Source organism: Cydia pomonella, chromosome 9 (genome assembly GCF_033807575.1).
Source record: "Cydia pomonella isolate Wapato2018A chromosome 9, ilCydPomo1, whole genome shotgun sequence".
Taxonomy (NCBI): Eukaryota; Metazoa; Arthropoda; class Insecta; order Lepidoptera; family Tortricidae; genus Cydia; species Cydia pomonella.
The window spans coordinates 17,269,290-17,282,445 of record NC_084711.1 but is presented as its reverse complement, the minus strand read 5'-3'; the positions used below and the strand labels follow the sequence as shown (position 1 = coordinate 17,282,445).

The 13,156-nt window shown below is 37.1% G+C and overlaps 1 protein-coding gene across 1 annotated transcript in view; it reads right to left on the bottom strand.

The window, feature by feature from the left end:
- Positions 1-11,259, bottom strand: part of LOC133521545 (microtubule-associated protein 1A-like) — a 132,180-nt gene extending 120,921 nt beyond the window's left edge. Inside the window, exon 1 of the mRNA XM_061856567.1 lies at positions 10,818-11,259. Within this exon, the coding sequence (XP_061712551.1) occupies positions 10,818-10,987 (170 nt within the window). The 5' untranslated portion in view covers positions 10,988-11,259. The remainder of the gene's footprint in view (positions 1-10,817) is intronic.
- Positions 11,260-13,156: the final 1,897 nt, after the last annotated feature.

Here is a 13,156-nt window from a genome sequence, read left to right as displayed (position 1 = left end):
TCACTATGTCTACCTACCCTGTCAAAGTAACCTTCACACTTTCGAATAAGGTTTCCATTAGCTCCCTTGCGCCCGGGATCTTGGCGTTTGAGCGATGTTTGTATTTATGACATAAAGGGTTCAAAGGGTTAAAGCTGCATAATAAACCAACATTACTAACTAACACCACACTGACTTCTCACACCAATTCGATAATCGATAAGTCCGTCAATAGCTTTTTCAGCTAATTAGTAAACAATACTCGTACACGCGTACCGCATCAAGTAAACAAATTGGTATTGTAATTGCAATTCAATGTAGCTAGTCGATTATGCAACTCGGCAGATGGTCGTAACATGCAATTTACGCTCGCTTACCGCACAGGCTGGAATAAATGGAGCGTCCCGCAAATTACACATTATTATAGAATATCGCATAAAGCTCGCCGGCCTAGATTGAGACAGTGTAACCTAGATAAGTAAGACGGGGTGTTTTTTTACCAGCTTTTATTTAACTTACCCTGTTAGTATGTATGGGACAAATCTTGCTAGTTAAATTTGACCCACTTTTAGCAAAAATGATACACTCTCTAAAATTTGTAATTTAAATGAATAAATTTTCTTTTTGATAGAAAGTTTTAATTCGTTTGATAGGTTAACATCAATTTGATCCTTTTCCCTAAATTACGGCCAATTAATACTGAGACTGTCCCGAATTTCGAACTAACGCGAACTTCAATATTTTTTTGGATTATACCTCAGTCATTTTAACATAATACATAATAATTATACTATTTAAAAATACGTGAGCACGGTCAGCATCAAAAGTAGCTGATGAAACAATGCGCCAGAAGTATATGATATTCCCGATAACTTTTCCTAATATAGATAAATCTCTAAAATTCATGTTCAAAAGCATATCTTTTACAGTCTAAATTGTTCTACGTATAAAACCATCACTTTTTGTTAAGCTGTTACAGTAGACTATACTTTTGAAGGGTTGTTTGATCCACTACTTTTGTTGTTGACTGTACAACCGTAAAAATTATATAGTGCTCTTTTTATGACTATTTTTTTACTAGTGAAACAAACTGTTTATTATGTATCGCAGATACTGTGAATAAGAGAACACCCTACTACGAGTTAGATCAAGCTAAGTTGGCAGTGATTTATTTAAACTTCTTAATTTCGTAGAAGTTTTAAACAGTTCAATAAAATTATTAGCTAGTTTGGTCTAACTAAACCTCTTCTTTTTGAACAGGCCGTATTCGAATGTTTTGTAATTGGAAAGAGACCTATTGTGTTTTTTACGTACCGTGCGAGTACGACCTGATGTCAATATACCTTAACGTTGGTAGCTATCTATTAACAAAGAAAGTTATAAAACTAGTAACATATAGTAGTATGTGTATCTCCTCTCTATTAAAGAATAGCTCTTCAAACAGATGGAATATTGTTTTGATAATTTGGCTATTTGATGGTAGTTTTGTTACTATGTTGGCAATTGACAAAGTTAAATATTATAATAATATATTCCTTTAAACAATCCTATTCTACAGGATTCCATTTATCCAAGTTTCACTGGATTACAGAGTTCAGAAATAGTGTTTTATAATACAGATCAACTGTACCTCGGAACTATTACTTCACAGATGTTTCCATTATAAACGAACGTGACTATCGTGCATAGGAGAGTGCCTAAGAACCCATACACATACGATCGTAATCTTTCCAGTCTGGTTAAGTAGAATGAAAGCGATTAGATAAGCGATATGAATTCTTACTTATGGCTTCTTAATAATTATTATATAACGTCTTCAATTAACTGGAAGTATGTAGTTGTTCATGACACAGTTCTTTATTATGCAAATGCTTCACCGCTAATGCTAGAGTCAGACCAAGCTAAGTCGGCAGCGATTTTGATAGCCCAGACGGTTCAAGTGTTAAGTAAACGTCATAATTTCATAGAAGTTTGACGTTTATAATAACACTTGCACCGTCTGGGCTATCAAAATCGCTGCCAACCTATCTTGGTCTAACTCTATTGGTTCTACATTGAGACCATAAGTTTTTAATCCAAAATCTCATGATTACCTTAGCACGAATTAAATAAAGTATTTATTTAAAGTGCGTTAGCATTTATTTAAAAGCAGTATATTTGTTTGTACTACTATTGTGTTTTTTTTTTATAATTTGTTTTTCAAAAGTAACGGTTTTTAAATATTTGAAACGTTTGCCTTTCCTGTGCATATTCTTAAAAGTAATATAATAAATAGCGGTAGATTCAATCAGGAATCCACGGACTTATCACGATCCCTATTACTCTCTGTCTCATCGCTAAAGCCGGTGATTTTTCTCTACAATCTATTTGTAAGCTTGTAACTAACCGTACTTCAAAGGGGAAGTATAGGTTAGCGTGTCCCAAATCCCAATGCTAAGCAAAGGCCTACCTCAAATTTATCCACGATTACCGATTTTGAGCACTTTCGATCATCCTATGTTCATTCTTCCATCTCCGACGAGGTCCACCGTGATACCCGATTCAATTTCGTGGATTACACCCGGTTAGAATCTGTCTTAGACCATAGTACCTCTACCTACGTCATCTAGATAAGCCTAGCCTAGAAAAGGTTGACTAGTAGAGAATGCATCATGGCATTAAGTCTGCCTTTTGTACTATAAGGTTTTCTTTTGTGCAATAAAGATTAAATAAATAAATAAGGTAGACTTGTCCAGCAGTTGGCAATGTCAAACACTCGCCATAAAACAAGCCTCCCTTGAAAATAAAAGCGAAAAACAACAAGATTTCGTCCGCAAAAAAATATTATGTTGCATTGACCTTTCATTGGTAACAAAAATTATATGGTATTGGTGGTAGAAACCAATAAAAAGTCCGAGGGTTTTCTATACAAAGGAAAAGTTTTGTCTCCTTGCCAGGTCTGCTCGCTTCAGTCGCTGCGTCCGCGTCCTTCTAGAGCCGTACGCCTATTGGTCGGAATCTTCTGACGTTCTCGTAAAACGAACACTTTCGAAGGTTAAAATTTGAGGTAGAGGTAAAATACACATGATTGCGTAAACCAAATAATAGGATAGGAGTAAGAATGTTCCTTCGTTAGCGTCATTTGGCTAGTGGCGCATCCGGATGCATTGAAGGGAACATCTGTGAGCACGGAAGCGGCGACGGGTTCAGAGCGGGCATTCCTTTACCTTACAGAGCAATGCGCTAGCAAATAAAAGCCAGCGGAAAGTGACACCTAATACGCGTAGTTATTACGGATCTCGAGGTGTCAGTTATAGGTAATTTTAGTCGTCTAACAGCTCGCGCTGGGTGGGCAATGAGAAAAGAAATAGATGGAGGGCTGTTATTTTTATTATTTACTAAAACGCAGTCACCTCAGGCACATGGCACATTACTAAGTAACTGATCTCAGAATTCTTACATTACTTACTTAATAGTTAAAAGGTTCATACTGGTTATACGAAAAGGAGGCGTGCACAGTCAGTCTTGTGAGTAACAGTGTTGAACACAAATGGGTTAACCCCACGTGACGTCATGCAAATACGACGGAAAGCACATGCCTATAGGCTATAATTATTCTCATCTTCTTTTGAATGGTTAGTTAAATGAAATTGATAGGTATAACTATTAAATCAGTCACATTTTAGTTCTGTAACAATGGTAGATGAGTCACAAGCGAGCATAATGACATATTAACGACGAGGGCGTACATTGAATCCTGAACGAAGCGAAGGATTTTATATAGAAACCTCAGCTCATTCGAGTGTTCATGCCCAAGATGGAAATAATTAAGCTACTATGTGACACACACTGCTTTTTATTTTACATCACCTATAAGGAAATTATTGTTTCAAAATATTATTTAAGCTAAAAAATAGTACGCAAAAAAGTGAAAAATAGTGACCTATAACTGAAAAGTGCCACTTAGCCACAATAGGTGATGTGAAAAAATATTTGTCCTGTGGCTTATGAACTAAATACGATGGTAAGTCTAGGTAGGTATCTAACTTTACTGTCGAATGACTTATCTAGTTTTAGCGATTATTTTGTGTACTTAGCTATTTCAAATCAATCATAAAAACAGAAATTCGTCAAACTCAGATGGTAAGAGTGACGTTATGTACCAGTAGTCATAAATTACAATGCACTATTGCTACTTAAGTACCTACCTACTGCCTACATAAGATGTGTTTACGGTTTCCTTATTGTCATTGCGTGAACTCGCCGATAGATGTATAGGAAAATGTTTAGGTATAATATACGCCACGTTACACTGACTAATTGATAACGTCACATCCAAGGATGACAAACGGCTGGTGAAAAATCAATGATTCAATCGCAGCTTCACTACATAGGTACCTATGTAGAACTGCCAATGGGCTTCATATCAGCATGATAAATGATAAGCCTAAACAATTACATTAGTATCAGGTGGATCGCAACTTGACACGCATTGAAACTTACAACTATAGTTACTTCTCGGATTCTTTTGCAGATTGGTTTAATATTATATGTGTGGTCGGTTTTTCCGGGAAGGTTATGGATATGCGTATGAATGTATATGGATAGTTACGTATGGCATTCAAAGAAGTTTCCATGTCGGATATACTTCTATAAAACATTTTGAGAAAGCGTTTCTAATTATATAGTGGAATACACATTTGGCAAGTTAGGCGATGTTTTCGAGTTCAAAATCCCACACCCCACAGTCACTGAACCTGAAGGGTCCGCCAACTAAAAGTGGCACAGAGAGCTATAGAGCGCGCGATGCTCGGGATCTCACTGTGAAACAGAATTCGAAATGAGGACATTCGCCAACGCACGAACGTTACCCACATCGCCAAAAGAATTGCGCAACTAAAGTGGGAATGGGCTGGCCATACCTATCTATCATCTATCGCAGGGATGACGATCGATGGGACCAGCGAGTACTATTCTGGAGACCTCGACTAAGAAGCGAAGACGAAAAAAAACGGAAAGAAAGCCTGATGGTCGGAAGATTAAAAAGACGACAGGGCCGACCTGACATAGAACCGTCGCATACAGGAAATCCATGAAAGAGGCATATGTTCAGCAGTGGTCGCAAATATGCTGAGAAGAAAAAGAGAAGTATCAAATACTGACATAACCAGTTATACCGAGCCTTACACTAACCTATAATTTAGGCAAGCAACTACCTAAATAACTTAATTGTTGACTTCCGGTTTGTGAACGGGAAAACAAATTTATAAACGTAGGTAGGTGTAGGGTGCGCGAATGATTCACCATTATCGCACTAGTTCGTGTACTACTATTGTCCTCTGGTAGATAGGTATGTAATTATGGAGTAGTTTTTTTCCTATAACAAAGCGGACAATACGTCATCCGAGTTGGATCGAGATTGCGATCGCCGGTCGACATTAGAGTCGCCACATGGCAGGAAAAGCGGGGATTGTCCCAGAATTTCGGACTCCGTTTAGACGATTGTCTAACCTCGGATTTACGTGTATTACACACTCCGCGTCTGTAGCACCCTTCTGTCTGCGTGTCTGTCTATTCTGTTCACCTTTAAACAATAATTTACGTTTATTACAAATATTTAACGGGCAAAATCAATGCTGATTGTTTGTTTCATTAAATATCAGTTTTGGTTTAAAGTTAAATTGGTTAGGTATGTTAAACCTAGGGTATTTTTTTCCATTTAATACGTAAATGATGAACACACTGTTATTATTTAACAGAAGCAAAGCGACTGTAACAACAAGCTACAAAATCGTTTTCGGAAAAAAATGAGAAAAGAAAATTAGCTGCAAGGATAACAACCTATGGTGACTGTTATTATGACTGCTTACCATCAGGCGGACCGTATGCTCGTTTGCCACCGTCGTGGTATAAAAAAAACCTGTGGCTTTTCAACATGACGAATACATATCTTTTCAGTTTTTTTTACAAGTCTTAATTTCCCTATGAGCAGAACGGAACTTCCTGGAATTTTTCATGCTGTATCTGGTCACCCTCGTCTGGATGAGCAACATTGTCCCGCTACAAACCATTACGCAATTCCCAAGAGCAACGCACTGACAAATTAGACAAGTGCTTTATTATGCGCATAAATCACCTGTACTGCTTTTATGGAACAACTAGGGGAATTTTAGTCTTGGTCCTTGATTTTTTTCTGACAATAGGCCCGCTATGTGCAGTTTTAATATATTTTGAGAAAACATATTATAACAGATACGTAAATGTAATACGTGTACGTGTAGTGTGTATTATATATACTTAATGAACAGTCGCGCTCCGTAATTTTTGAGCCATTTAAGGGGCTCCCTAGCGCCAATGACTCTGAATCCCTTATTTTTCTAATGCTTTTTGTAGCTTATCATATTAACAGCAACAGCTTTATGCAATATTCAAAGGTCCCTGTCTTCGAAATATATGGCATCAAAGTTGAACAACTTTTGTGTTAATTAGTTATAAAAATAAAATCTCTGATCAGTTTTTAGATACGTAAAAGATTAACCCAAATGAGTGTATTTCGTACATGTAAACTCCTTCACAGCAAACGAGTAACGAAAAATTTTTTTTATAGACAATGTTTAAAAAAATAAAAAATAAGTGTTCATTTCTTTCAAAATCCGGCAGACCAGAATGGAGATAAAAGATTGAGGAACCATAGCCGTTTGCTCGTTTGTCTTATAATTTTATCTATAGTGCAAATGTAAGAGTAACAACTTAAAACTGGTCAAAAATCGATTAAAACCGCGGGGAGCCCCTTAAGGTTCTAGCTAAATTGGACATTCCATCGCATAAGTATTAAACAACCAATTTAGCTAAGACCCTTAATGGCTCAACAATAACAGAGAGTTGTTTTAGGTTTTGTTTCCGTTTCCAAAAAATAGCACATAACGGAATTTACATGCGCATTTGTTGTATTTTGTAACTAAATGATGCGCTAGATTTTTCTCGTCAGTTCAACTGCCTAATAAGTAATAAATCATTTTAGGTAGGTATATAAATACTTTCACTATAGTTGTTGAATGCTCTCTCAATGATTATTCAAGCTACAGTCACGTCTGAAAATATTGATAGGAACAATGTCCCAAAAATATGTATACACAATCTTATTGCCCATAGAGTCAGACCAAATTGGCAGCAAGTTTGATAGCCCAGCTGATGTGTTATTTTTAACGTCAAACTTCTATGAAATAATGGATTATGATGTTTACTTAACACTTTCACCGTCTGGGCTCTGGGCTATCAAAATCGCCGCCATCTTAACTTAGTCTGACTCTATGGGCAATAAGATTGTCGAAGAAGGTTTATACATATTTTTGGCACTTTATAATCCATATCTATGTTTTCAGACCTGACTGTAAAAGGGATTTGTAAAAAAAAATTGTATAAATTTTTAAAGGATTGACAAAGCAGATTATTTAACCTTGCCATCAAGTAGGTCAGGCAATATTCTTGTTTACCACTAACTATTGTTTAAGATGTCTACATGTTTTATAAAAATCACAAACTCTTGATTAGGCGGGTCCACACAGAGCGAGCATACGCCCGAGGCAATTTCCTCACGCACAAACCTGCCAGTGTAGACTTGCCTCGGCCGAGGCGGGGCGCTCAGGCGAGGAAAACGCGCGCGCCGCTTCGACTAAGGCACGTCTACACTGGCCGGTTTGTGCGTGACGGAATTGCCAATGCATATATGCTCGCTCTGTGTGTACCCGTCTGTTGTCAAATTTATGCCAAAAAAATAAGGGATCAGCAACACATATTCTAACGAATCAAAACAGTCTTATGATATTATTAACTTTCAACAGCCTTCTAGCCTAGTTGGTAGTGACCTTGCCTATGAAACTGTAGGTTCCGGGTATGAATCCCAGTAAGGGCATTTGTTTATGTGTTTATAACAAATATTTGTGTCTTCAGTTATAGATGATATCTTTGCATCTGAGTATTTATTTATTTATTATGAAAACTAAATTGACAGATGCCCTTGAATTTAGTTTAAAACAGAAGTGGAACTGGGCCGGGCACTTGTCAAGATACGAAGACAGGAGATGGACTTACCAAATAACTAAATGGCCGGGCCCAACAGACAAAAGAAAATGGGGAAGACAAAAGAAAAGATGGGCCGATGATATAATCGGGATTTAGATCAGGGCACAGCACCACCACCGCACTTCTCAATGTTGTTGAAGATGTAAGAAATGGCATGGAGAATTCCAGAGTAACGGTGTTGGTGCTTATCGATTTCTCCAACGCTTTTAATGCGGTTGATCATGACCTACTTGTTGCGACTCTTACACATCTGAGGGTCTCATCAAAAGCGACTGAGTGGTTCGCGTCTTACCTTTCTGACCGCGTTCAGGCTGTTAAAGCCAGTGGATGCTTATCTGCTTGGTGTGACCTGAACACGGGGGTACCACAAGGTGGGATCCTTTCTCCTCTTTTATTCTCAATCTTTATTGACCAAATCACCTCCAAAATCCGCAGCTCTTACCATTTATATGCAGATGATTTGCAACTTTACGCCCATGCTTCTGTGGAAAACGTTAATTCTGCTGTTTCCCTCATCAATGACGATCTAGTTCACATAGCTGAATGGTCCAATAGCTTTGGCATCAGTGTCAATCCGGCAAAATGTCAGGCTATTATTCTGGGTAGCCATCATCAACAAGTAAAGCTTGGTGCGGTTTCTGTCGCGCCGATTTTGTTTGATGGCACTGTTATTCCAGTAACTAAACAAGTGAAAGATCTCGGCCTAGTATTAGATTCTAGCCTTACCTGGAATGACCAAGTCTCTGAAATAAGTCGGAAAGTTTCAGGAACATTGCGTTATCTCTATAAATTTAAGAATTTTCTCCCAGTAGGTACTAAGAAATTACTTGTGCAGACTCTAATTTTGCCAGTTATTGACTATGCGGACGCGTGCACGACTAATATCTCTCAGGAGTACCTCAATAAGCTAGACCGTCTTATGAATAATGGCATACGTTTCATTTTCGGACTTCGCAAATACGACCATGTTTCTTTTTATCGCCGTCAGCTAAATTGGCTCTCCATCCGTCGTCGTAGGTCCCTTAGAATCCTGAGTATTCTATTCTCCATTTTGTTCGAGCCTTCCTCCCCTGGTTATCTTAAACGTAAATTCACTTTCATCACCCCCCGTCCAGGATGTGAACTCCGTTCCTCCCGTTCTCTCAAACTCTCGATTCCTTCTCACCGTACTGGTTTTATGTCTAACTCTTTCGCCGTTGAGGCAATCCGTCTCTGGAATTCCCTCCCTCTCTTTATTCGACAAGCCCCAAGCAAACCCGTTTTCAAACGACTACTTCGCAAGCATCTTCTGTCAGAAGAACTTAAATAAGGTTCACCATCATGTATATGTACATAATTATATGTATTAGTCTATCTTTTATACATTATATAAGTAGTAGTATTTAACTATTTATATATTTTTAATATTATTTGACTTCACGTTTAATTTTTTCCTTATTATTTGTTATTATTTTTTCCTGCACCAACATACACAAATGTCTCTGTTTGACCCAATGGTTGACTGGTAGAGAATGCCTTTTGGCATTAAGTTCGCCATTTGTACATTTTTCTTTATGTGTGCAATAAAGTTTAAATAAATAAATAAATAAATAAATAAATATAATAACCACAGCAGGAAAATGTTGAATGCATATGACAAAGGACAGAGAAAGGTGGAAAGGAATGGAGGAGGCTTTTACCCTCAGAGGGGCCACATAACAAAGATGGAAGAAATAGTTGTAAATTAGAAACAGATTGCAAAACTTGTTAAGTGGAAAAAAAAACTTTAATAATAATAATAATTTATTTATTTATATTAAGTATGTATATTGTCACCTAGTACCATAGTACAAGCTTTACTTAGTTTGGGGCTATGTTGATCTGTGTAAAATATTTAATAAACTACCTAATTTATAACTTAAAATATGTAAAGACACAAAACTAGTTATCATTTTTTCCTGACAATTTTTTGGCTAATGACAATGATTGACATGGTGACTGGGATCCATCTAAAAATTATCTTAATATGTTTGGGTCTTATGGGAGTTATATAGCTTTGAAGACATACAAATAAATTTTATAAATAAAAATTATACAAATACAAAGCCATTGTTTTACTGTTTAATGGTACTCATTTGTGTAAGAAATATTAGGAACACACCTGTTACAACAAGGAATGCAAGCAAGCCCTTCAAAGCCTTTTTTAAGGTAAATGACCCACAGAGTTCATCATTTACAAAATGTAGTTAAGTTTATTTCATTAAAGTTGTGGGTTTATTGTATGTACTGCAATGTTAAGAAACATCTTAACAAGGCATACACTAAACACAAAACAATTTTTCCATAAAATAAAAACCTAATTCTAATATGACATACATTAGAAGAAAGTCATACTATTAGAGAATTATAAAAAATTAATGAAAAATGTATAAAACTAGCCCCTACACTGTATAGATGGTTGGTGCTACAAAATAATGTTAAAAAAGTACAATATAAGCTTAAAATTCCTTAACAATTCTGATGCTGTTTTTTTGTTGTTTAGTGAAGGTAGTTTTCCCTTGTATTGCAATGACATGGCATACTCTCAATAAAAGAAACGATGTAGAAACTAAAGGTCTTTCTGTAAATTATTTTGTATTTTGAAATTTAATACAATTTCGTTTTTTTACAGGAAACTTTAAGGGAGACATACATGAGACATGTTTTTGTGTATATGTGGTGTGTGCCCATTGACCTATTGGTTACTTTTAATGTTTTTATTATCATCAATGATCACAGATGATGGAATGAGTACTTACTTCTCTGATAAATACTGGGTGGTCCAATACAATACTTCGCCCGGCAGCTCGCTCTCCGTGATGGTATAGCCCGCGATATTCACGGGGAGCTGGTCCTCAGGATTCACTGTCGCCGCAAAGTTTTCAAAAAACACCCGGTACGTTGTCAAATAATCCTCCTTATTACCCATTTTCAAAAACTAATTAGGTCAACAGAATAAACTATTATCACACAATCGATCAACAATCCCTTGCTAGCAAGCAATAGAAAAAGTTGATGTCACTGTAAACACTTTTTCACTTAAAGCTAAATAACACAGAATGATAATGAATAGTCGTTACTTTTTTACAAGTTTTTATAAAAATCAAAACATTCGATTCGGTCACATCACGTCATAGTACACACATCAATTTTCAATTTCATTACTGTATCTGTCCGACTGTCCGTCGTCCGCTTCGTAAACACCCAACTGCACAGGCGTTTTTAATAAACGCGCAACTCACTAAGTCCATTCTGTGCTAGAGACAGTGTATACCACAACACAGATATAATACGTTTTTTTTATTTTGTGTACATTTTATTAGTATGTGTAATGTTAAATTATCTGTATGAATCAAGGAAAGGAAATGCCGGGGAAAATGAAATATATCTCATATAGGTATGACGTAATTTTTATTGAAATGTCCATCGTTAAGACATGTTGCCAGGCGGCATTAGGCGTAGGCGACGTGGGCCACCGCCTACGGCCTCGCGGTCCGAGGGGCCTCGCGGTCCGAGGGGCCTCGCGCCTCAAAAAGTATACCTCGAACACAATGTAAAAATGTTCGTTATTCCTTGTGCCACCAGAGGGCCTCGCTAATGAATGTACCTTGCCCACATAAAATGTTGGTTTTGCGCCGCCACTGCATGTTGCATATCATTAAAATTTAACTATGTTCGTGGAGTGGAATACGTGATAAAACGTCATGTCATCATTTTGATCTGCAAAAGTACAGACTAAATTGTATATTTTATTATTTTTCTCATCTGAGAAATTATTTGATTTGTAAATCGCCGCTTTCCATATGTAGTTTTGTTCCTCAAAAGACTTCACTGTACTGGAGAAGACCCAGATACTGGACTTCCTATCAGTTTTCTGAGGATAAACTCATTGTCATGAGTATTTAATTTATTAAACAACCACAGACATGTAAATAATAAAAACTGGTGAAACTTCTGTACAAACATTTTTCATCATAAATTTTGTCAAATTCTTAACAATTGCAACCAGTATCATAAAATCATAATTATGTGTCCTCTGAACCTCCTCCTATGAACAGTCCTCAATTAAGCTCTAAAATTAGGTCTTCATATGCCTCCTGAAATTCTCCATATTCATCCTCTACAGACTCCAAGTAATATGGGTCACACAAATTTGTATCAATTACGTCAAGGCGCAGACAGCATCCTGGTCGCACCTGTTGCCGCGCAGCAGCAGCGCGTGGAGGCAGTGCTGGTGTAAGCTGGTATGTCCCACCCAAGGTAAGCAATGTGAGCTCAGGACAACCACGAATGAGAGCCACAACATCATCATCTCCTAGGTAGGAGAAGCCATGAAGCCCAAGCTCAGTGATATGTGTCCCACAGTTGCGGCAAATCGCTTCAATAGCTTGTGAACTTAGAACTTCACAGTCAGCGAGGTCTAGAATTAGCAATTCCTTACAAGACCGTGTTACTGCTTCTATCACATTGTCTGTCACTTTCAAGTCTGTACTTAAATGCTTTAAGTATGTGAGTTGTGAGAGAGGCTCTGAAGATAGTAAATAGGGCTGATTTGTTGCTCCACCCTGTCCATACATTTTTAAGCACTGCAAATTGGGCATCTTATCCAGTGCCAGTTGGATTTCCCTGCATAATTCTCGAGGAACATCAAACAGTTCAAGCTTCATCAGCTTACTAAGTTGGTTGATGAATGAGAGCACTTGTTGAGACTTCAAACTTTGGCAGCTACTGAAGACAATGGATTTAAAATTTAATCCTTTTATAGTATTGAAACATTCACCAGTCACTTCATCACAATCATAGAATTCTAATTCCTCTAAGGCTTTGTCAGCTATGAATTGTCTAATACAATCATCTGAGACAGGACATGCATAGAAACAAAGCTTTTTCAGAAACTTTAAGTCTTCATTCAGATTATGTGAGATTAATTGGTTTTGGTTGGCTTTTCTCATTGTCATGTGTAGCAAAGTTAAAGCTTCTAGATTGGGGCAGTTAGCTCTAACCATTTTGAAACCCTCTTGATCATGGCAGTAAGTACCAACAACAGATGCGCCTAATTTGTTGGTCCAGCTCACAAATGACGGATACCTATATTTCA